Source organism: Ammospiza nelsoni, chromosome Z, assembly GCF_027579445.1.
Source record: "Ammospiza nelsoni isolate bAmmNel1 chromosome Z, bAmmNel1.pri, whole genome shotgun sequence".
Lineage (NCBI taxonomy): Eukaryota > Metazoa > Chordata > Aves > Passeriformes > Passerellidae > Ammospiza > Ammospiza nelsoni.
The window spans coordinates 20,019,532-20,045,417 of NC_080669.1; the positions used below are offsets into that span (position 1 = coordinate 20,019,532).

The window sequence follows — 25,886 nt, forward strand, 5'->3', positions numbered from 1 at the left end:
CTTTCCCCTGCCCAGAGTCAAGGAAATTTCAAACATGAAACACTAAAAATATTCTGGTTCTGAAGTCTGTCCTAAGTCAGCAAAATCTGCATTGCTTAACACAGCCTGAAACACTATAAGAACCAGATGGGTCTTGCTCTTTTTGGAAAAAGTAACAATGCTGTTTTAAATAATGGCTTTATTTTTCTCCAGCTGTTGGCAAGATCTGACATGCAGAATAGTCAGCATTCCACAATTTCTGCCCACAAGCAAGTGTGAGATGGCTCCAAGATGCCTTGCTTCTCTGTACTGTAGGAGTTTTTAAAATGAGAAGCCCAACTCCTAATAATTGGAGATGCTGCAACACGAAAAGCCCTGGGAAAGGAACCTCGTGAAAAGTAGAAGGGAATTAAATTGGTCTACACTGGAAATACAGGAACCTATAGCAATGAATGCAGTAACAATTTTTTATCTGTATACTTTTTCAAACAAATGGTAAAAAACTTAAAACATACTAATTTTTTCCACAAACTCCTCCCATGGTGGATATAAATAGATGTATTTCAGTCCACTTCAACTCCTTCTGAAGAGGTCCCATGTCCTGAAAGGCATTTCCATGTATTATAACACTTTTTAAAATTCACCTTTTAATAAAGCATGTACTGAAATATTTGCTGAGGCATGTTCCTGCTTGCTTTTTCTGACACACGCTGCTTGAATTTTCTGCTAAAAATAAAAACACTGCCTACATTTAGTGATAACTTGAAAGGGAGGAGAAAGGAGGAAGGAATTAGATAAATGCATTTTAACAGCCTTCTACAAGAAAGAAAAGCATGGTAATCCAGATCAGATGAGGTGAAAAAATAAAAGCACATAAATATGGTCATACTGGTATCTATTTGGTTTCCATCATTCAGATTTTTTTTTAGTGCTGAACATTCAAATGCATTTGTGATAAAAAAGAGATAATTTTTCTTTTTTTTGTTTTTTCACATTTTCTCCTTTCTGTTTTCCTTCTTCCCTCTAGTTTCATTTAAACACTCCTACTTGTTATTTGTGATCAGCAACTTAGGGCAGAGAGTACATCTGTAGTAGCATTTCAGTTCACATGGGGAATGCTCTCCTAAAATCATTCATCTGATCATCATTTTTCTTCACTGTGGTTTGCCTCACCGAATGGTCTGCATTAACTGGATTGCATCCCGTTGAACCGAATGGGAAGAGGTACTCCAGCCAGTAGGCAGTCAGGGTGTGGGATAGAACTAAAGCTTGTCTGAAGCACGGTACTGCTAAAACACTGAAATCAATGCACACGGATCTCACTCCTCAGCACCAATTGTTTTGCTCTTTGAAAACACTCTCACAGCATTTCACCAAGTGCTAACACAATGTAGCAAAACAAAAGGCATGCATTTGAGTGCCCCCCTCCCATACTGAGGCTGTGTCCTGTGAGTGCTAATGCTGGCTTTCATCTCAGTGCTGTGGTTGTCACACACAGCTTTGACAGTATCCCTTTGCACCCCCTGACCACTGGGCTCCCCAGCACACCACTGCTCTGCTCTTGCCAGCATCATTTTTCTCCTCTTCCTTTCAAGAAGTCTTGATTCAGTTTCTCTGACCTCCCACTTGGGAAGAATTTCCCAAGAGCCTAACCACTCCAAGTCTTCCTCCTTCCAACCAAATCCTCTGTTTTCACTGGAGTAAATGCTACCCTTTCAGCACAGTCATAAGCATGAAGTTTGTTCTTGCTGTGTCATTGGGCTTTTCTTCTCAGCTTCTTCCTCAAAATATTCTGTGAATTCTTTGCAAACAGAGAGCATTTGAAATCCCACTGGCTGCTCCAGGATTGGTTCAGTCACAGGCTCCACTGACTGCAGCAAAGCTGTTTCCAGCAGCTGCCTGCAGATAGACAGGAGGTCTCTGTGCACTGAGCAGGGCAGAGGATGGCTTTGTGACCCCTGTTATCCAAGTTATCTAAAAGCCTTCTTTTCACAGCCCAAAGAATTGATCTTTCATTGCACAGCAGAATAACACTAGCTTGTTTTGAAGGAAAGTAGTAGCCCTGTTTGGGTTTAAAAGCAAAAATGTTTTCAATCTCTGCACAACTGGGGTCTTTGGAGTTCAGACAAATGGTCTCAAGTGAAAAATTCTTAATTCTTTCTTATTGAAACTGCTTTAAGGTCATGGGGAGATTTCTCTATTTATAGTAAAAACCTCTGTTTCTCTCGCTGAGCTGTAAAGGTTAAAAGGCAGAATTTGAATAATAGGGATTGGTGGGAGGTGACCAGAGTTCTTGTCCTGCTCCTTTTCACTGGCTAGAGCAACATTTGGTCTGGGACTCAGAACACCAAATTGTTGCCATCTTGGATTCTCTCTTCATTTTCTTTCAAAATAACTTATGTCACTTCCTCTCTACCAGTCTTCAGCTCCCCCCCTGCCTCTTCTTTTTTTAAGCTCATTTGATATTTTTTCTTAGCGTCTGAAAATCTGAGCAGGCCTCCTCCCACAGAGGGCAACAGCAGCTTTCAGAAATGGGGCTGAAACTGTTTCAAAACTGTTACTCTCAGGTTCCTCCGTGGTTGCAGTCTGTGGCTTCAGCATCACTCCGGTAGCTCTCAGTTGTCGAAGTCCTGCCTCAAAATTGCTGCAGTTTCCAAATATTATCTTTTGTTGAAGGGTTGTGTTGATCCAAAACACACACCTTTTGGCATTACCCCAATGTCATGTTTTTTATTTGACATTACTGAGCATCAGGAATTAACAAAACCAAGGGACAGGTCTGTATCCAGTTCATGAATTTGCACTCCCAGATAAAATTACCAGCAATAAAAGCCACAAAAAAGCCACATGAAAAAAACCCTGTAACATTAAATACAGCCTCCACCAACATAACTCTCCATTTAAACACTATAATTTATGCATACACTCTATTAAGAAAACTCCATAATTAAAAAATAGATACACTAATGTGTGATGCTATAGATTTGGCTACCTTTTATTGGTAATAAGTACATTTACAAGCTGACACTTCTCTGCAACTAATTAAAGACATCACATTGTCATCACATCCATGAGAATAGTTAAAGACAGACATTTATTTTCACATGTAACAGAGTGGTAGGTTTGCTCATAAATGGACAAAGAAATCTATTGATATATGGAAAGATGTGAATGAAAATTCAGCGATTAGTCTGAAAAGAGACATGCCAAAAGTTAATGAAGTCTATTAGCTAAGAATATTTTTTAATTTTTTTTTTTTCTTAAATGCATTATCAGAAAGGTGACTGGAACACTTTTTTTATTTTATTTTTGTTCCATCTTCACAGTTTACACTTTATTTATATAAGTTTTATATCTATGTGAAAATCTTGCTTGAAATACAGATAGCTATAAAGACAGTTCAGCCCAATGCTCAGTAACACTGCAACTATCCTAAAACATGTTTAAAAATATAGCTTTTTTTTGTGTCGAACTAGAGAGAGGGTGAAAGGGTCCAAAGTACAACTCACAATTTATAGAGCTACCATGGCAACTATTAGCTGGCATCGAAGAGTAATTTTATTTGATGGAGTCACAGGAAGTCAAACATCCACTGCAAACATCCACTACAAACATCTACGTCCATCTTGAGTGCACTGCAATCAAGACATGCTGGCATCATGCAACTCCCTGAGCCATAACAAAAACCTTGTTTTATGAAGTGCTGTACTGCTACCTCATGCTCTTATGCCCTATAAGGAACCTTGTTAATGACTATGTTTCCCCACCCTGGAGGTCCTGGCACTGAAAGCTTGGCTTCCTGCCAATTCTGCAGCTCACAATCCTCTTGGCCTTGGCATACCAAAGGTCCTGTGGGACATGTGGCCCTACAGCAGCCAGGGTCCTATGGGAGACCTGTGACAGACCACAGCAGATGTGTGAAAAAACAAGTTAAGTTACTCTGCTTCTGTGGTATGTAAACTGTTGGTGTGTACTTGCTCATGCTCAGTTTGAACTAGCCAGGGGCATGGAGGATAAAGTCAAGATATTATGTCTAGGAGTAAGTCCAACCAGGCTGAAGTGAACAATGGCTGGACAGGTTTGAGTGCAAAGCTACTCACACTGAGCTTCACTGTTGGTAAAGTTACATATGTCCAATACGGCCAAAAAAGCCACGTATGCCCAGTGCTGCCTAAGTGAACAGTATCAGAGATAACACGTTTGTGTGTTGATGCAGCAAAACTAGGACTAATGGGAAAAAAAAATCAGGTGTGGGGTGCTGAGAGGAGCTTGGTGGAGTAAGATGCAAAGATGGCAAAAATGTCAGCTTAAAATAATAAAAAATGAGGAGTAAAGTATGAAGTCAGGTAGAGAAAAAGGAAGATGAATCCCCTATCAGCAACAGCATGAATATTGGCAGACAATGATGCTGACCTGCATGCCACCACACATTGGGATGCTAAAGGGACCCTCCTTGGACAACCCATCATCTGGATGGTGTCCCTTAGATGTGATGTGGGAGGGAATCACTTTGCACCTTTGCATCTGCACACTAACAAAAATGTAATTTGACAGCAATTGCATGCTTATGGGTTTCACTGGACTTCAAACCTATAATTAACACTGTCACAGTCAAGGCTAATACGCTGCATTGTTATTTAATTAAAAGCTGGTATATCTGATTGCCTATATCACTGAGAACTTTGCTGTCCTACACATTTCCTTCTAGTGTGATCATTACTCAAAAACATGTCAATCATGTTTGCATCAGCTGCCTCTCAAGTCTTCAACCTCAAGGGAAAGCTTCAGACTTTGGCAGCTATGATGCTAAAAGCAGACTGAACCCAAAATGTTCTTCGTCCTGCCAGCATCCAGCTCTCTGCCAACAGAGAATACAGCTGGTATACAGCTGGTATAAAGTTAATTAGTCATTACTTATTATCCAGGTCCCTTGTGCTATTTGTGTTTTGTCTGTGGAGGTGCCTTTGGCTACTAAAAAAAACCCAAAATGCCAGAAGGTCCTTCCTCCAGATGCCATGTTATCAGAAACTATTTTCATATACTGCTGTTACAGAGGCGAGGCAGAGAATGTGATGAAGTGACACAGGACTAATCTCCAGTGAAGAGGCAGCCTGAGACACACAGGACAAACTGCTTTGTATTTCCATGGATGAATGTTGAAGGCCAAAACTGCAGTTTCATCAGTCAGCTTAACACTTCAAAAAAATATTGAATTATTCTGTGTATAGGCTGCAGTACAAATTTCCCTGACCTTTAATTTCTTACATTCCTGCTTCTACTGAAAACAACAAGTCTGTCCATTAATCATATTTAATTGAAGCTGTAAGACACTCTCTTGTTCTATAATGAGACCATTTTATAAATGGAAGAGACTGGCATTTACCTCGAAGTTGCATCTATTAGCTTCTGGCTGTTGTACATTTTCAAATATTTTGGCTTTTTGTTAGATACAGATTAGGGATGAAGCTTCAGATATTTGCCTTTGAGAATCACACTTTTACTTTGAAATTCAGCCAGAAATGAACTTTACTTACTCCCCCTTGCTTAGATGTGTAAATTTCTCTGTCTTAAGTCTTTGTTTCCTTGCTATAGAGAGATGCTTCTACAAAAAGTCCTGATTAATCCCAACCTTTCAACTAGAGGACATGCTGCCATTAATTTTAACCTGTGCACTAGACCCTAGAGATGACGTATTCCTGATACCTATACTTTTCTTTTTGAGATTCATGTACCAGCATATCTCCAGTTTTACTGGTGAACCCAGGCCACCTCAAAGCTTTTGGAATGAAGTTCTGGTCAGAACAGACCAGACAATTCTATGAGCAATGTTGACAGGAGTTGGCCTGGTCCACACAGGGGGTTGGACCCTTACCCTCCAGAGGTCACTGCCCACCTGTTTTCTCTGGCCTAAGGAAAAATAGCTGCAGCCTGCCACCACAGCACACTTTGTGCTGGTAGGCACCTCAGAGGGTCTCCATTCATCTTCCTGCTCAGAGCAGGCTCAGCCCTATGGTCAGACCAGGGCTCAGGATGTTATCCTGTGAAGCCTGGGAACCCTCCAGGTAGAGAAACAGAACCCTTCTCTGAGTGATCCCCACTGCCAAACTGTCCTCCTGGGCCATAAGCTCACCAGGACCCAGGGCCGTCTCCCCAGAGCTGCCCATGGTCTCGTGGCTTCCAGAGCCCAAGGCAGGGCTGCCCTTTTCTGCAGCCCCAAGGACATGGGGAACCCATCCTTTCCTCCCACCCTCATCCCTATGGACAGCCGCCCTGCCCTTGTGCATGTTGAACAGCAATCCCTGACTTGGCACCACCTGCAAACCTGAAGGCCTTGGTCACGTCCTCAGGTCACAGATAGAGACACTGCACAAGTCAAACTCCAGGGGAGACCCTTTGGGATCCCACAGGGCAGCAGCCTCCAGTCAGATATGACCCAGTGGCCATCACATCTAAGCCCAAACATCCAACGAGATAGATACCGCTCTTGTGGGGCACACATCCCCACCTCAACACCAGCTTGGCTACAGGGAGATTGTGGGAGGGTGTTGGAAGCCTTGCTGAAGTCAGCCTGTTACATCCCATTCTCCACATCCTCAAATCCAGTCATTTATCACAAAATATGATGAGATGGATGAAGCATTATTCACTTTTCTGTGCTGGTAACTCCCAATCACCTTTTCTCCCTCATGTGGTAAGACACAAAGTCCAAGAGAACACATGGCATGATTTTGTTTAATACCTGAGTAAAACTGGTCAACCTGCAGTTCCTCAGTCTTTTGGCTCTTTTCCAGTTGTCAAAGGCCTCCTCCATCTATGTGACAATAAAGACAGAAGTATCTAAGAGAAAGGAACAATTACCAGTTGCAATTCTGTGTTAAGTAATTTCTCTTTCCTCTGATCTTTTGCTTTTAAAAGCTGCCCTGGACTTACTTGATGGCCGTTGTCAGGAATGCATCCTTTACTTCATACTTCTGAACTTCAATTGAAAATCTTCTTGTTTGAAACTTTTGGGCAGGCATATGAACAGCATGGCTTTGAGAAATGAGATAATTACTTTCTATAACTGAAATATCATGTGAACAACTTTGCTAATAACCACATGCTGCCCTGGAGCTTCCTTAGTGTTTTGCCCAAGTAGGAAGTGCAACAGGAGCTCTGTGTCAGGATGAAGGCAAACAAGACAACCAAGTTCTACTCTTGTGCAAAAACCTACTCTGCATACTAATGAGTATGGTTTGTGCCTTCCAATTGCTGAAGAGGACAAAGTACTTGCTTGTAGCCTCTGATTAGACAACAGAGGGGACTACCCTACCTGCTTGTCCTCATGTTCTGGGTCACATTCCTTTGTGCTCACAGGTCGGAGAATAGGAAGAGAAAGCTTTCTAACATCGTTTGCCAGTACAGAACTGAGTGCAGAAGTCCTGGCACTCTGTATTGGTGTAGCAAACAGCTTGCTTAGATATAAGAACCAAAATGCCTATTCTGCCCTAGAATAAAGCTGACACTGCAACATACTGGCATATATGGACAGGGAATATTCTCTGTGGTCCTAATATGTAAGACATTCCAGTGGATATCTTTCTGTGCTATCTTTTTAAATGTGCAAAGACCAGGAATAATGTGCTACTAAAAATGCGTGAAAACAGTACTTTCTTTTCAAATCCAGCTGGAAGAAATAAATTTGCCATTTTCTTTCAAATGTAAGGAAAGAAAATCCTGAAGAAAGGTATTCACTGACTGCTAGATAGAACATTCTAACCTCTCACCTATGGGATTTAAAGTTTTTAAAATTTATAATTGAGTACATCAGAGGCATAGCAAGTCCCATCGGTCTCAGCTTGAAATGACCAAGTCCTTGACAAATGAAGGAACTAAATAACATGTGACTTTCATCAGTGACAGCAACCAAGCATAAATAAATTTAACAAGAAGGAAGAAAGTTTTCTTCTTTAATTCAAAGCATGAAAGATAATGATGCTTTTAGATACAGAGCAGAAATATGTGAAAAAAAATCAGCAACAATTAAAGTCCAAAAATTGTGCATGAATTTTATTACTTTGTTTCCTGAGTTAGATTTACAACACAACATGCAGATGCATTTAACAATGTACTTAACTATACATTCTGCACTTGTGACAGCTGTGCAACAAAAGTAGCAACTGAATTTCCAGTTTTTAGTAACTTCAAAAAAATAACAGAATCTTCTGTAAACAAAAGCTTCTCTGTTAGTAGTGTCAGTGTCTAGTTTCCAATGCTTATCAAGCTGAAAGGATTAATTTCAGCAGCAGATTTAAAGCTCCTATATTTTGACACAACTTCTACATTAGAAGTTTTGGCAGTGTTTATTACATTTCTTTCACTATTTACCCATGAGAGTAACAACTTAAGCCCATTCAGGCTCTAATGTCTTGATTAAAAAGACAGAAGGGAACAGCAGTGTTAGAATGACAAACTCAGCACAAGTAACTTATGTAATTCTGACAAGTTCCTTTGATGAATCACCAAGTTAATGCAAGAGTTCTACATGCATGTACGGCAAAAAGATGTCTGCACAAAATGTCAGTTCTTTTGCAACCTGGTAATACTGATGATGCAAACTCACAAAAATGGTGTGCAGATGGGGCTTAATTTCACATCTTTTAGAGGTTCTAAACATTTGATAGAGGATCTTTGTCTTTCAGGAAACATACTGGAATTTTGGACATCTAAATAAAGGACAGTATTTCTTTTAAAATCTGAGTATTAGACATTTCAGGAAAAATGGGAGTCCAACTTCTAACTTTTCTGTCACACCACATGAAAATAATACTAAAACATTATCTTGAAAATAGAAACCTATTTACAAAGGAGAGCTATAAACAACGTAAGCAATAAAGCAGCCATGGCTTCTCCAGTCAGTGCAGATCTTTCCCTTTTCCAGTGAAGACTGAGTTATGACTTTATGCTGAAACATGACACAAAGAAATTCCTAAACTTGTCCAAAAAGAGCAGAGATACAACAATGTGCACTACAGATATATCTCTGATTTCTGGTTTGCTCTATATATATTTGCTCAAATTTCTGATTTGCTCTATATATTACTGAGAATGAAAGGTTGAGACATACCAATAGAAAATGTGTTTTGATTTTCAAGCTAAGTTGGAGATACGCTAAGCTGAACTAAGAAGATAGGTAAGCTTAATGACTAGAGTTAACTTACAAAAATGCTAATCACATTAGTTCATAGCTGCGCACATCTATAAATTAAGGATTATTAAATATATTAATGGTAATGTAAATGAAAAAAAAGTACTGTTTTATCTTTTATCTCGGCTATCACATTTATGTTCTTTGGAAGGGTCTAATACTTTAATCTGAATATTTTGTCAAGCACTGGAACAGTCTGCCCAGAAAGTGGTGGAATCACTGTCCCTGGAAGAGTTCAAAAAATGTATAGATGTAGTACTTAGGAACAAGGTTTATAGGTGGACCTGGCAGTTCTGGGTTAATGGTTGGACTCCATGATCTTGAAGGTCTTTTCCATTCCAAACAATTCTACGAGCCTCATGGAAACTGACAGTGCAACTACCAGTAGTAGTTTACAAACAGAAGGACTGACAACTGCTGTGAAAGACTTCAGTCAGCTGACTACTGACCAGGATCACTGACTCCACTGCAGGACAGTCCAGAAAGACATGATAAGAGTATCCTGGCTGGCACTTACATGCACAAAGCTGCTTGAGTAATGATCTAATTCCCACGTGCAATGCACTGCTATTTAAGCTGCAAATAATCAACAGTCTGCACTCAGAAACAGCACTTTGTAGTACATTAAAACTGCAAACATGTTTAAATGCTCTAAAGGAAGAAGGCAGTAGTGTTAAAAGAGGCAGAAGAGTAAAAGTCATATTTAAGATTTGCACCACATACATAAGAACAACAGTTTTAAAAACTCTTGGAAGAAACATTTTCTGCAACCTCCATTGTTAGTGAGGACAATTTGTTAGTGAGGACATAGTTACTGTTTTCTGTGGAAACACTAAAAATACTGACACAGCAGGACAGAGAAAATCTGACACACACTTGAAAGAAGTTTCTGGGGAATAAAAATCAAAATGCTTCCTTTTACCATACACCAAAACATAACCACATTTATCCACCAAGCCAATATGGCCAAGGAATCTCTGGTAACCTCTGGTAACATTTATAATTTAAAAAACACACAGAAGAGACCAATTAATTAAAATCATGCTTATATAGCTAAGCTGAAATTCCCTCTAACAAGACCCTTACTGCCTGAGACACACCTCAACGTCACTGTGCTCCTGATGCTTTACCCTCAGTCGACAAAGCTTGTCACCAGTTTGGGGGTGCCACTGACAGATTTCGTGTTCTGCAGGACTGCAATATCAGATGCAGGGAAGACTTTAAAATGTCATGAGCATGTCGCGTTCTTGTACACTGGTGTAGAACGGCCTCCCAAAGATAAAGGAGTGTAGACCTGGTTTAATCTTCTCAGCCAAAGCCATTATTATGTTAAGATCGCCCTCTGCTGTCAAGTCAAGATCTATCTTTAAGCTACGAAGAGACTTAAAAGGTTTTTTGCCTTTTTGCCTGCAAGGAAATAAAAACATGCTTTCAAAAAGAGCAAAAGAAGCTTCCCTAAATCTACTTTCCATCATCTGTTCACTTACGTGTCATCCTCTATGTACTTTATTAAAGTTAAGGCTTTTCTGTGAAGGACTAGCAGAAATTGTGCAAGGAAAGTACTTCTTAGAGACAAGCCAGGCTTCAGGTGAAAAATCTGTTAAAAATCAAGAATATTAGGTACACATGGAAATTCAAGAATCATTTCAAGAATCTGGAAAATAAAGAAACATTGCATACACACATAAGATATTCTTAATTATAACAAAGCAGGCAAATAATGGCAGATTTGTACATAGACAGCATGCTTCCTATGTTTTCTATCTGCTCATATACAATAAATGAAGCTGTATTACAATTCCATTTGGACAGTTATCTGAAATTATTTCTGGTCAGGCAGTTTTTTCAATACTGTAATTGCAGACACTGTTGCACAGCAATAGAAAATGTCCCTTGTTTTTCACAATTAAGCAGGGATTTAGTTTCATATCAATATTTTTCTTTCTACTTATGTAGAGAAGAATCACAGCAGTAGTATGAAGAAAAGCTACCAAACCATTGAATGATATTTGTGTAATTATGTAATTAATGTATTTGTGTTAAATTATCTGTTCCTAGGGGTCAAAGTACTGAACTGTGTTTCTTTTTTTTCTGAAAAAAGCAAGAATTACCTGATCCAGGAAGGCTTTTACTAATGTATCTCTATGCACGATATCTTGAAAGACATTTCTATGGAAAAGAAAACAAAGGAACATGTGAGTTACTGCCAGTAAGGGATATTAACCTTCTAAGAGTTGAACACCGCAGTAGCATTACTGTTGATAGTCTGGTTGAAATTAAAAGTGAATTTAAAACTGTAGTAAATTACAATTCTGGTATTTTTAAAGATAACAGAGAATTTTAAAGCACTCAGATGAAATTAACTAAATCCAGAAATGCCACTGGTCTCTGCCAAATACACTTATCTCTATTATACCCCTAATTACAACAGGCAATAAAATTAACATGACATGGTCAGAATTATCACTGAAAATTAATTTCAATAGTATTTGATATAACCAAACTACTGAAGGATCTGGTCAATTCTGCCACAACAAGTGTAAATTCCAGAACTGAAGAAGTTTTTTTGCTTTTAAGAAGCTCTATGTACTTTATTAGCAAGTAGGCTCTGTACTCTACACTCTCATCCCAAACCAAGTAACTTGGTGAGATGTGAGAAGAATACGTACAAATCAGGTGTGAAACTCTCATCTGTGTGGATAATATGATCTTGAGACATTTCTTCATCTGAATTAGCTCTCCAAAATGCTGTCAGTTCAGATCTCATGTATCGTCGTTGGTTATAGATGTGTTCATGACAAGGTGGCATCTGCTTCACTGTATTGACATCCACATCTATATGAGTAGTAGGGTATGGGGCATACATTACTTGACGGAAGGGCAACACAAAGCTTCCTGTTGCATCCTGTTTTAGTGGAAAAAAACGCTATTTCAGTTAAAAATGCAAAGCTGTACTGGGACAAAACAATATTAAAACATCATGCCTACATTTTATAACCCATTTGTTCATATGCATTTTGTTTGGAACAACTGGTGGTTGTATTGCAGTACTAAGTCCTTAATAATGGATGATTTCCTTAACAAAAAGGTGAAAACAGGTGCTGAGGTGACCTGTCTATTAGAGTATTGCATCACCTGGTTTGTGAGCCCATTAGCATTATAGTATTGTAATTACCTGGTAAGTTCAGACTGCTTGCTAGAGCAAGAAGCATTATTTTTCTAGTCATCTCCACCCATTGCTACAGACTGTTTAAAATACTTGGAAACTCCAGGCCTGATATCCTTGGTTTTGTTAAAACACAAAAACTTAAATTACTTTTGGAATTCTAGCCCCAAGCAGACAAGAGCATATTATTATTGTACCTCAAAGTACAGGAACAATCCTGAACAGTCCTCAAGAAACAGATGTGTCATAGAAAAGACTGGCTTGGAATTTTAACATGAAGATAATTACAAGGAGAGTTACAATGCCAGAAAAAATGACATCACGGGACAATGATACATTTTTGAATGTGAATGTCTGTATGTGTGTGCATACCATATGCAAAAACAGACACTGAAGAATGTTCTTACACTACAGAAGAACAGAACTTTCCTAAGCATACTTACTTTGAGTAAGCCTTGAACAAAAAGTCCTGACTCATATTTGAAAGAGGACTCACTTCTACAGAGTCTGGAACACTTCCGCTCAGATGGTGTGAGAAACAGGCACAACGTTCTCACAATCTGCATTAAAAAGAATAGTTTTGAAAAACAGGAAAATGTAAGGAAATAAGTCTGACTAGACTATTGAAATGCCTTGTACTGGGCATTTCAAATTACGAACAAAAGAATTCAGCATGTTTATTAGAAAAGCCAAAACTTAATAACAGGCCACAGAATAGTGACATGCTTACTTTTACTTATTTTTTAATTACTAGCACTAAGCCATACTACTCCAACTTCTTGTCAAATTATGAAAAAAATCCTACACATTCTTGCAACCAAATTTGTTTTTTACCCAATTATGTAGAACAAATCACTTTTTTTCTTCTACATCTTTCTTTTAATAAACATGAGTTACTGTGATTACTTTCCTAGCCTTTCAGGTCTCTTATTTTTTGTTCATTCCATGTTGAAATAGCAGTTATTGTCTCAAATCAGGCACAGTTAATTTTGTAAATAAGCACTGATGCTTATTTCCTCAGTAATTTCCTTAAACTCTCTACTACAATGAACACAGGTACTTCATCACCCATCTTCAATCTTCTGAGCTGAAACAGCTACGAGTTATCACTCCAAATACAACACATATTCCATTCCACTCATCTCTTAACAGTCTTAACCTGTAGTGTCTTATCTGTGTCTGTAAGATATTTGAAAAGACTCTGTCCTTGCACAATGTGTTTCTGCAGTACCTAGAACAATGACAACATAATTTGTGACTGACACTTTTTGTCACAATATGCCACAAGTGGTTTTTTTTCCTTTCAGATAAGCTGAAATATGCTATTAAGAAAGCAGTTACTTCAGAAGAGTTGTACCATGACACAAGGAGCATGCTGCTGATAAGAACGTGTAGAATTAATTTATGAAATTTACCCTTGATGTCTTGAGGCTCACATTCTTTTACACTGTTTTTTCCCTATACTCTCTAGCTTATTGATATATTACTTTACTAATTCGTAACCATTTAGACATTAGGTCCTTTTTATTAACTATTCAATGATCTATAAGTGTTTTATAACTACTTAAGCTTCTAACATTTCCTCTTGTATTATATATAGCATATGTGCGTACATAGATAGCATGATAGCATTTCTTTTAAGCATGTAACATGTCCAGTAACTTAAATGCATGTAAATCTTAAATTTCTGAAACCATACATATTAACTATGGTTAGCTGTGATTGCAGCTAAGATCTGAGAATTTTCTTTTCTCTGGTTTGCCTGTTGCTTTTGGGCACCTGCATTTACTATTGATTTGATCAGAGGTCCTTTATCACTGCTGGTAATACACATGAAACAATGCATTCCCTCTGCCCCAATTTTGTTTATTTCAAAACATAGGTTTACTAAATTACCTTTAAATTAAAAAAACCCAACTTTAATACTTCATTAAGGCAAGAAGTCTTTATGCTATAAAATAGTATAATGGGCTTCTTGTATATAGCATGCTATACATATATAGCATGTATACTCCACAAGTAATATACAATTTATTCAGCAGGTCCACTGTTCATAATGTTTTTATTTCACATTGAAGAAATAGACGCATGTTCCACGAAACACAAACAGCTCATGACACAGAAACCTGTTTACTGCTCAGTGCAGGAGAAATTATGGAGACACTAACTGTTTAAGAGCATACAGACAATACCCAATGACATGGGTATTGTCTGTATACTCACCACTACCAGTGTTCCCCAGACCTCAGTTCCAGGTTTGATCATATTCAACATCTTTACTGATGATCTAGACATGGGGATTGAGTGCACCCTCAGTCAGTCTGTAGATGACACCAAGTTGGGCAGGAGTGTTGATCTGCTCAAGGAAGGCTCTGCAGAGAGACTTGATCAGACAGACTTGATCAATGGGCCAAGGACAAACTGCATGAGGTGCAAAAAGGCCAACTGCTGGGTCCTGCCCTTGTCCCATGCAGCACTACAGGCTGGGGACAGAGTCACTCAAGAGCTGTTCAGGAGAAAGGGACCTGGGGGTGCTGGTTGACAGCCAGATTTAAATGAGCCAGCAGTGTGCCCAGGTAATAATGAAGGCCAATAGCATCCTGGCCAGCATCCCAGCAGGATACTGTGGCAGCAGGATACTGTGGCAGCAGGACCAGGGCAGTGCTTGTCCCCCTGTACCTGGTTCTCATGAGGCCACAGTTCAAATGCTGTCTTTACTTCTGGGCCTCTCGCTTCAAAAAGCACACTGAAGTGCTGGACTGCTAGAATGTGTCCAGAGAAGGGCAACAAGGAAAGGATTAGAAAACATGTCTGAGGGGGAATGGCTATTTAGTCTTGAAAAAAGGAGGCTCAGGTGACCTTATCACTCTCTACAGCTCCCTGAAAGGAAGGTGCAGTGAGGTGAGGACCAGTCTCTCCTATGTCTCCAGTCTCTGCTGTGCCCGCAGTGAGAGGACAAGAGGAAATGGTCTTAAAATGAGACAGGGGAGACTCGGATTAATTATTATAAAAGAAATTTTCACTGTTAGCCGTCAGGCACTGGAATAGGTTTCCCAGGGCGGTGGTGGAGACCCCATGGCTGGACATGTTTAAGAGGTGTCTTAAATCTGGTGCTAGGTGATGTGGTTGAGTGGTTTAGGAACTACTGTGGCAGTGCCAGGTGGATGGCTGGACTGGATGACCTTAAAGGTCTCATCCAAGTTTGATCATTCTGTGATTCTATGACATAGCTGAAATGGACAAGCCAGTCAGGTCTCTTCTATTTGTGTATTTTAGCTAGAAAATCTGATTTTAAAAGCTCAGACTCGTTTACTACTCATTTATGTATTGTATCAGTTAAATACATTGGTTTTCTTATAGTTGTCAGAATACAACTGAAAGGCAATTTTCTGGCAGAATTCTCTTCTGCTAGACCAGTCAACTGAAGATAGCCAGACAATAGTACTCCTTCCTTCTTCAGCCTCAAGAATGTTTATAGATTAACTTTGTTCCAAGTAACACTCCTAATAATCAGCATTTAAGTTCAGTTTATTAGAAAGTATGTTACCTTATTAACTTTTTCTGCACTGCTTCCTACAACTACAGAGCAACCACAGGTCTGCAGGTGTGAACTAATTGCACTGCAAGTAAAAACAGACATAGGTTAATACATTTAATCAGATTTTTTAAATGAAACAATTGTCACCTTCACAAGAAGAGAAGTGTTTCAATTATAAATATAGCCTACATGTCCATAACTATAGGACTTTAAACAGCAGCATAGGTTACTGCTGAAATCCAAAAGTTCGATGGTTTCTCCAGTATTGGAAGCACATGTGATGGTGTATAAATAGATGGCACCAAGCACTACATATATGAATGCAGTTATGCAGGAGATACAATGAAATGTAACAGAACATCAATTAAAACCTATTAAACCCTCCCACAGGAAGAGGCCAAGCTGCTCTCAAGTTCAACTATTTCCACTTAAAAATTAAAACCAGGGGTAAAAGAGAAATACACAACTCAACAATAAGCATGCTATATGCCATACCATTAAGGACTCTTATTTAGACTTATGCACAACCCAGGTTTTTTGCTATTTAAAAAAATGCAAGACTTTGACTTAAAGTCTTATAAAATTAGATGCAGGTATCAAAGAAAAACATGTATTTAATAGGAATTCCATTATCAAACAAATAATCCTGTGACAACAGAGTCTACAGAGATGCAGCTATTAGCTCAGAACCATTCTTTTAGCATGACAGAAACTTTATAACATTTTATTGACAAAAATCTCAAAAAGCCAAATATATGTCATTTTTCCCCCTCTTATAAAGAAATCTATTCCAATCCATGTTCACATGCACATGCAGATAGATACATGTAGATGCATACACAAGTTTAAATCATTTTACTACAGCATAAATCAAAACTGAATTTCATACTTGAGGAGAAAGCCTTCATGGCAACTATCCCCAATGTCATCATCATTTAGCACTGTGTCACTTATCTGAAATGCAAGTAAATATAAACAAAAGTTAGACAAGAATCTGATCACCTTCCAATTAATTGATTTTCGCTTTGCTACATGGGAACTGTTTGGAAACTATTTAAGTTAACTTGTAAGGCTTCCCCAAAAAGCATAATCTTAAGAAGACCTGTCTTCAGACAAAGCATTTGGAAAAATAAGAGTCACTTGATTATTAAGTCTCCACCAGTACAAGTCAGGTTTCTCCTAGTGTATTTTTTTTCTGCAAAGAATGTCCAGAATACTTTAGATTAGTGCACGTCGTATCACTTCTACTCCTTCCATGAGAACACTATAATGCACTGAAACAGGTATCCACATCAAATCCATTAATCTGCCCACTCATTTTGGTTTGCCTCTCCATTCATACAATGACATAATCCTATGCAGTCAATTTTGCTAAGTGATGACAATAAAAAAATACTGCCATGCATTACACCACTTAGGAGAACTTGATGCGAAGCAACAGAAGTGTACAAGAATTTAGGAAAATGGGCATTTTCTCTGGGAAAGTGAGTACCAAAGTAAAGGCACAAAGCTATGTTTTAACCAGAGGGAGAAAGTCACTTTTCAAAAATTCAGAATAAAAATAAAACCAGAACTTACATCTATTTCTTCTGGAACACTGTGTGATTTCATAGATGAAAGGAGTTCCATTACAGGAATGACTTCTCCTGTCAGCATTGGAATGATGCTCTGACCCTGAACAATAAATAAGATGCTTGAAGTAAAAGCACATTGGGTAATATCAGAAGTTACTCCCAACATGTACTTGCAGTATTACATGCAAAACATCCTAACTTCCTACTGCTCAGAAGGGTAGTATGAGCAGAAATTGATGCACAGATTTGGGCTTTGCTCACCAATAATTATAAACTGGAAAAATGTATTTGGCTTCTCAACGTCACACCTAACATGCATATCTGGGTCTTATGCTAATTTTCAGCATTAGTTTTGATTGGCCTAGACAAGAAGTATTTGATGTGAGATAACTTGATCATACTATGTTACATGCAATCACTGTTAAGCATTTTACATTCAAGTCTGATCTTATAACAATGACTGGAAAACAAACAAGCACATTACTCATTAACATACAAAAATAATTTCCTGACTTATCTATCACAAGAGAAGGAAGCCACAGTCTCACATTTAGAGTTTCAGAAATCAAATTCTTTTCACAGTCTCATCCATTAAATCTCCAAGCACATTTCAACGTCACAGAGTCCATATGTCTCTATAATTCTAAACCTAACAAAAAACAAGCTCAATAGGAGGCTGGCATGACTCTATGGAAACTGCTACCTTTACAGAGCTTGTTACAAGTTCAAGTTAATGAGTTTCCTTTTCTGAAAGGTAATATTCTTCACAAATTTCTACTTTATCCCTAAAGTGATGAAATATAATTTCCTTTAATTTGATCACAGCTTCCATCATCCTATCTTCAGAAACTTTGCCTAGTGTGCATGTCACATTATTAGCCAGTCTAATGCATTCTCCCGGATCCAAAAATAAGAAGCAACATCTACAGTAATAAGAGGCAGTCAAATGGTTTTGCAATGGCGTGCCACATGCATCCGCCAGATGGCCCTTACCTGATCCTCCATTCTTTCTGTGCCTTCCAAGACAATCTTCTGGAAATGTTCTTGCCTCTCCTGCAAGAGAAGCAGTTAAATATAAACTCTCTGGCATTTGTTCATGTATGTAGGCACACACCAGTCACTCAGTTTCTTCCCTGTGGAGTCAGGCTTCTTACATTCAAATTTTGATGTTCAAGTACTTTTTCTTTTACAGAGTTAACTTTAGGAAGAGGTGATGTCATGCAACACAGATCAACGCTCCCTGCTCTGCCCTCCACTCCTCCACTGCACATCTCCCATGTTTGGGCAGGAAAGGAATGATTTGATGACAATGTCAAAACATTTTTGTCATTGCAGATCAAGAAAATGCCAGATGATGAGATTATGGTGAAGAATTCCCCTTTATGTATGGATTTTTATTTTCAGATGGATATAGCATAGATTGAGGATTCCTGACATAACAGGAAAAAAATAAGATCTTCAGAATGAGAAAAATTATTGGACTGGGGAGGGTGGGAAACAAAAGACTTTTTTTCCCCCATCTCTTGAGGCACTTACAGGTCTTCAAAACATTGTTTTATAACCAAGTACAGGAGACACAAAACCTCAGAGTACATAAAACAATGTACAAGAGGTACACAAAACAATGTACAAGAGGCTGAACAAAGCTCTGAAAACAGGCTCACCAGCAGCTGAATAGCAAACTGCATTTAAAATGAACTTGCAATGGAATGAAGTTATTATTCACGAAGAGGATTTGGCATTAATCGCTGCAGCATCAATACAAGTCACAAAAAATAGCAGATGCTGGGAGAACTAATGATATCTTTTGCTAGATGCTGATGGGTTATTGCATTTTTATTGGTTAACCATTAGTTTCCTGTGACTGACCTACTCAGAGTTAATCACCTTCAAGTGTGAAAAGAGTTGGCAAGAGATTTTTTTGAGCAGATGAATAGGGACTAAGCTACAGCAGTTTGCCCTTAAACAGCAATAAGCCTTTTCTAAACATCTAAAAGAAGCATCAGTGAAAAACAACACTGGAACAAGGCAGATTCCTACAGAGCACCTCCACCCTTCAGTCCGAGAAGGAAGACATCCTTGACAATCATTTTAAAAAACTCAGTCTTCTTGAAGATAAGGCTGAACAAATGGTGTAGGCCACTTCTTTTCAAAAATATAACTGTTGAAAATTATTAGAAAGACATACAAAGCATAAACTGGAGTAGGTGAATGGGGTTTTAATCCCATATTGATGACTTCCTCAGAGTTGCCTGCTTTCTTTGCCAGTCTGAACACTGCTCCATGTTTCTCCTAATTCTTGAGTTCAAAAGGCTCTTCTCATCTCAAGTCTACTTGGAAATGTTGTCTGACTCTACACAGAAGTAATGAGAGCTAATATTCACAACTATTAGAACATCCAGAACAGATCCAGATTGGACTTGATCATTATTTTGATTTGCTGTATGTAACCATAGCTGCTAAAATGCCTCAAAATGCAAACCACAGAATGAAGCAGTTTTAATTTATTATCATAGTTACAATTATTCTACAAATCATGCCTAAATTTTAATCTAAATTTTCCAATGAGTTTTCTCTTTTCTGAATGAGACTGAAAAACTGCAAATATATGCAGAAATCTGAGCTCTCTCTCAAAAAAAAATTCTAATTAAGAATGTATTGCTGTCTCAGCTAATTCAACTGGCCTACCTGCTTAAAGAAAAAAAACATCATTCTCAATGCTGTTTGAAGGTCACTTCTGCTGTGAAAACATATTGGCATGGAGCAATATAAAAACTGAGAAAATTTATTACAGCTAAAATTTATGAATAATTCTTATTTGACCACTCTCATTAGAACTCAGTGCAGAGGACACTAAATGAAAGAAGCAAAATAAGCAAAATAAGACACCATTCACTTACATTAAAACCACTAACATTAACAGGGGTTTAAAAGACTAGATAAGGAATTAAATATATGTGTTTTTACTATATTAAGAAAGAAGTTTATGTCCTATCTTTCCTCTAAAAAATGAACCCCAGAAACTATGAAAACCCAGTGTTTCAGAAAGCACTACCAGCCATAATAAGGCAATACAGCAAAAGGAAACACCACCACAAAAATAGTATCAGCTTGTTACTTCTGTAATTAGCTCGGATAAGAGCACTCAAAGAGTAAGTTTAAAGTGTGTTGACTACAAGCCTCAGAACAGAAGATACCAGACAAATGTACATCACCATATTCATTACAGCTGATGGGCACTCTACTGCTCTAAGACAGCTTGGACTCCATAAAGATGACAAAAATTTTAAATTTTACCATTAGACTGTTATTTAGTTTAAAGAAAAATACATAAAAGATTTCACTTAATAAGGAAATATCGATGATTTATCCAAAGGTCAGAGTTTCACCACTTAAGAAAAAATTAGCATGTCTTCATTTTTAAGTTCCAGGAGTAAAAATATTTGGACTAAAGTAGATGTACTTTTGTAGATCTCCCTTTAGTTCTACAAAGTTTAAGTCCTCACAAACTGTTTGTTAACACTCTCTTTTTTTTAAATAAAAATGTAACAGGAATGGGAAGATAACTGCATCAGTTCCCATTTCTGGACCTCAACAAGGAAAACAACTATATGAAACACAGTAAATTTACAATTATACCTACTTTAAATACACAAATTAACACAAAAGCAACAATTAATATGAAATTCAGAAAGATAAAAAACTGTACAGGAAGCCTCTTTCAACTACACAATTGTAGAGGCAATATAGTATCAACAGGATAATCCAAGCTAAAATCCCAGCCTTGAATTTGCTGATTTACCATCTGACAACCTTTAACCGTCAAAACTGTACAGAGACCAGCCTTTTCTGAGTTTGTCTCTCTGGACTCCACATAACAGACATCACAGCATCTCAATTTTTGCTACTGCACTAAGACAACCTAACAATTATTTTAAGGAATGAACAAAAAACTTACCTTATGCATCCATATCCTTCCTTTCCTTATAATATGTGTTAACCTATCCACGCACACTCTGTGAAGGGGCAGGTAGAAACCAAGTTCACTTTGCGGAAGTATAATTGACAGTCCATATGTGCTTCTGTCTCCATTCCAGTTTCCATCAAAGATTAATGACACAATGATTACTCTTTTTTCGGCCAAAACAAAGAACTTCACATCTATTGCACCACTTTCTGCATTCCGAAGTATTTCTCCATTCAGGGTGTGGTTAGCAAGAAAAGTTATTTCACCGTCACTGAGAAGTACCTGTTCTGTCTTTGGAGCCCAAATGTGCCGCACTCGGGGGCCAAGAATATTGTCCCAGTAAGCAAAAGTGGCAGCTAATAATGGTGACTCGCCATTCAAAGAGATCTCTGTCTTAGCAACTGCAGGGGATGGTGGTGGACAAAGAGCTGACATGCCTGTTTCCTCTCTCTTGTCTAACTAAAATGCTTACTTTACCTGAAAAAAAAAGAAAAAAATTACAGAGACAAAAAAGTTAGACCAGCCATCATCATTATCTCATCTTCTTTTTACATGGCCAAATAATGTTAGGACTTGTTTTAAACCTTATTTAAAAGAAAATATTTAGATCAGATGTTACGAAGTAATTCTTTATGTGATGGTGGCGATGCACTGGAAAAAGTTGCCCACAGGAGTGGATGCCTGCTCCCTGGCAATGCTGAAGGCCAGGCTGGATGGAGCACTGAGGAACACTAGTGGGATGGCATGCCTGCCCAGAGCTGGGGGCATTGGAACTACATCCTATCTTTAAGGTCCCTTCCAATCAAAGCCTTTCCACAATTCTTTTCTTTCCAAATGACACTTTCAAGAGCAATCTGGCTTCTTCACCCGAGATTTCATCACAGACTTCATTCAGAAAGGAAGTTTGTGTATATACATATGTATGTTTCACATAAAAAAGTGGCATGCTTTACAATCATTAGTCAGACCTCAAATGCCCTTTACTCACTAGAGAAGTATGATGAACTTGCACAACGTACAGCTTGTGTATGAAAACTGACACAATAAATCTATCCTTTACATCATATGCAGGGTGTTATGACACAAGCGCTCAGCACTTTATAGAATACATTGACGGACAACTTTTTATCTTGCGTGGACACAATCCCTGAATATCTTTCCTAGCTGTTTCCACCATGTCTACAGCTTCCCCATTCTGATAAGGCTGCAGAAGCTAACAGGAAGTTCCATCTTCCCTAAAAGTTAGGCTAAAGTCACAGGACGATATGAAATAAAAAAGGTTTGCCAACAAATTCAACCAAGGACGGAAAACTTTAACAGCTAGAACCCACCCATATTGAGGAAAACCTCTCATGAGCAGTTGGCAGCTTTCCTCGCCTTTCTGCCTGCAGCACTCCAGATGACAGCAGCAGGGAATCCCACCCGGGACCAACGGAGCAGGAACACACACCTCACTACCACAGCTCAACTCGCCAGAAACTCTGTATCTGAAGTTCTTTTTTTATTTATCACTTCACAGCAGAAGTGTAAAACCTCTTTCGCTCCGGCTTCTTCTCAGGAGGCAGCCGGTGCCCCGCCCGAGCGGCAGCCGGGAAGCCAAGGCCATCTGACTTGGCCATCTGACACCGTGACTTTACGATTTTCAGGGAAGACATGGCGCCAGCCACCCCCACTGACCCCTAGCATCCACGGGCTGACCAGAGGCTCGCTTTCACCACCGCCTCTCCACCGCGGCCGCCGCCACCTCGGCGGCGGCGGCACCTCCGCGCTCCCGGCCCGTATCAGGCCCGTGTGGCACCGTGCGGATCTGGTCTGAACATCTCGGGGAGGCACCGGGGAGGCAGACGCAGGATGCCCTCGCTCCTTTCCCCGTAAAGCAGAGAGGCCACTGACACCACCCCCGACGCTACCACAGCCCCGCCACCCCGGCCCGGCGCCCGCCTCACCTCGGCTCCGGCCGCTGCCCCGCGCCTGCGCCGCCCCGCCCCTGCCGCACACCGCGGGCTCCGCAGGCGCGGCACCGCCCCGGGCCGGGGCAGCCGAGCCGGTGTGACCGCCCCGGGCCGAGCTGCGGGGAGCTGTGCCGGTGTGAGCGCCCCGGACAAGGGAAGCCGTGCCACTGTATCCCTGGCGGGGGAGGTGTGCCGGTGTGGCTCCCCGGACAGGGAAAGCCGTGCCGAGGTATCCCTGGCGGGGCAGTGTCTTGCGTCTGGCGGGTCACAGTGGAAGGAAATAGGCGCAACCCTGTGCAGTTTGTGGAGGAAGCCAAAAGGCGAAACTGCATTGTGCTGGGAGGAACCGGCACAATTTACGGAGGGGCTTTTAGGCCTAAAAGAGGAAGCTGGTAATGACGGATTTGGGTGGGTATCCCAAAGATAGAGCACGGCGAGTGGTGAAAGTTGGGTGTAGTGTTGCAGGTACGTGGTGAATGTCTATAGTCCTCTTACTTAATTAGCAGTCCTGGCCGGGGGCCTGCGGGAAGACTGGAGAGGAACTCGTCATTAGGAATTGTAATGATAGGACAAGGAGAATTGGGTACAAATTAAAAGAGGGGAAATTTAGATTAAATATTGGGAAGAAATGCTTTACTGTGAGGGTGGTGAGACAGGAACAAATTGCCCAGAGAACCTGTGGATGCCCCATCCCTGGCAATGTTTAAAGCCAGACTGGATAAGGCCTTGAGCAACTGGTGCAGTGGGAGGTATCCCTGGATGTGTGTGGGGGGGTGGAACTGGATGGTCTCTAAGGTGCCTTCCAACCCCTTGGTATTCTATGGTTCTATGATTGAAATAAACACAGACACATATTAGAGGCATTTATTTATTTACAGCCTAGAAAATAGGAGTATCCTGAAGTACCCTGGGGACTTGTGTCTTTGGCAGCTTGAACAGGCCCATACAGGAAGTTTTCATAGGACACAAGAGACCTGAAGTGGGACTCTTTTATTTATACCCTCCAACTTTAATCACCAAAAACACTCACCTCAAAATTCACAGATTCATTAGGGTTGGAAGGGACCTCTGGAGATGATCCTGTCCAATCTCCCTGCTCAGGCAGGTTCATCTAGAGCAGATTACACAGCAAGGTGTCCTGGTGGGTCTTGAATGCCACCAGAGACACTCCATGACCTCCCTGGGAAGCCTGTAAAAATGGCTTTAATGACAGACTATTGAATAGCATCACATTGAAAAATGTAGTCTTCAGCCAGCTAAAATTTGCCTTTTAGATTACTTTAATTAATGATTTTAAAAACATGCTGAACATGAAATTACTTATGTCTATCTGTTAGATTGTAATTTTGATTTCTGAGAAGCAAAGCTCCAATAAAAGTGAAAAAATAAACTGGACAAAATTTTTGTAATCATTACAGAAAAGCTTGGAAGAATAATGGAAGTAAACTAGTTTGAAAAGTTACTGCTGTTTAATTTGTTTAATACAAAGATTGGATGTCAAACTGGGGCATTTCACTACTCACCTCTTGTCTAAATGGTAATCTATGCAGTTCATAAAAAAAGGGTTTTTGTCTTTAGTGTAAATTGATTATCATGCAGTTGTGGACACCAAGCTGTACCGTAAAAAAAATGCAACTGGTATTAAATCAGTAATGATACTGAATAAGTGGACTTCAGAAATGAAGATGTAAGGATTGTCATCATTTTGTAACTGGATTATCATGTAGCCTTGCATAAGGCACTTGGTATTCCTGTATCAGTTATCCCATTATAAACTGCCTTGTGAATTCTAAATTTAAAGTAAAATCGTCATGTTCTACGCAAAGCAACATAATGATGAATTACAAGTCCTTTTTTTTTCTCTCAAAGTTACAGATGAGTCTCTGTAAGTGCTGTGGTGATAGTGTTGGCAGTGTGAAATTTCTGTCTACCATAGCGCTGTGGTTGTTGTCTTTTTCTTTTCCTTCACTGTTGAATACTTTCTTCTCATGGAGAAGACAGTAAGTCTCATTGCATATAATCTGAAGAGACTTAATATTTCTTCAGGTGCCTTTTGTGGACACATCAGGTAAGCGACAGGCTGCAGTGCAAGCAGGTATTTTTCCCCTGACAGAAAATACACGTGGCTATGAAACCTAATGCTGCACATTTGCACAGAAATTAGATAGAGAGTATGCCACACAGAGAAGATGAAAACAAGCTCAGACACTGAGCTCAAGTGAAAACACATTATAATTTTATTTTTGTTTTTAGTATGGCAAGCTGAATCATCATCATGACTTAATGCTTTAGAATAAGGGAGAATAAGAGAGTTCATAGGCAAAAAGGGAAAGAGATAAAATATAGTGGAATTCAGTTGCTCAGCCTGGTGGAGTAAGGTCAGCGAAACGTGGTGCTACCTAGCTGCCCTGTTTCAGTGAAACCATGCATGCACTCAGACAGTGCAGGCTTGCATCACTTCATAAAACTGATGTTGAAAAAATCTAATTTTACTGTAATGAAATTCTTTTTAAGCCAGAGCAG

The 25,886-nt window shown here is 39.4% G+C and overlaps 1 protein-coding gene across 2 annotated transcripts; it reads right to left on the bottom strand.

Annotated features, from left to right (window-relative positions):
* Positions 1-7,915: 7,915 nt before the first annotated feature.
* On the bottom strand, positions 7,916-23,381 carry C9orf72 (C9orf72-SMCR8 complex subunit). Of its 2 annotated transcripts, none has more exons than XM_059492954.1 (11): positions 23,358-23,381; positions 21,403-21,888; positions 18,438-18,497; positions 17,449-17,544; positions 16,760-16,824; positions 15,880-15,952; positions 12,776-12,892; positions 11,836-12,071; positions 11,278-11,335; positions 10,654-10,763; positions 7,916-10,573 (listed from the first exon to the last, which is right to left on the bottom strand). In XM_059492954.1, the coding sequence occupies exons 2-11, from the start codon at positions 21,844-21,846 to the stop codon at positions 10,387-10,389; spliced, it is 1,446 nt and encodes a 481-aa protein (XP_059348937.1). In that variant the 5' UTR covers positions 21,847-21,888; positions 23,358-23,381; the 3' UTR covers positions 7,916-10,386. The 2 variants fall into 2 exon arrangements, with proteins under 2 accessions (XP_059348937.1, XP_059348936.1); XM_059492953.1 differs by lacking the exon at positions 23,358-23,381 and adding an exon at positions 23,089-23,155.
* Between the last annotated feature and the right edge of the window lie 2,505 nt (positions 23,382-25,886).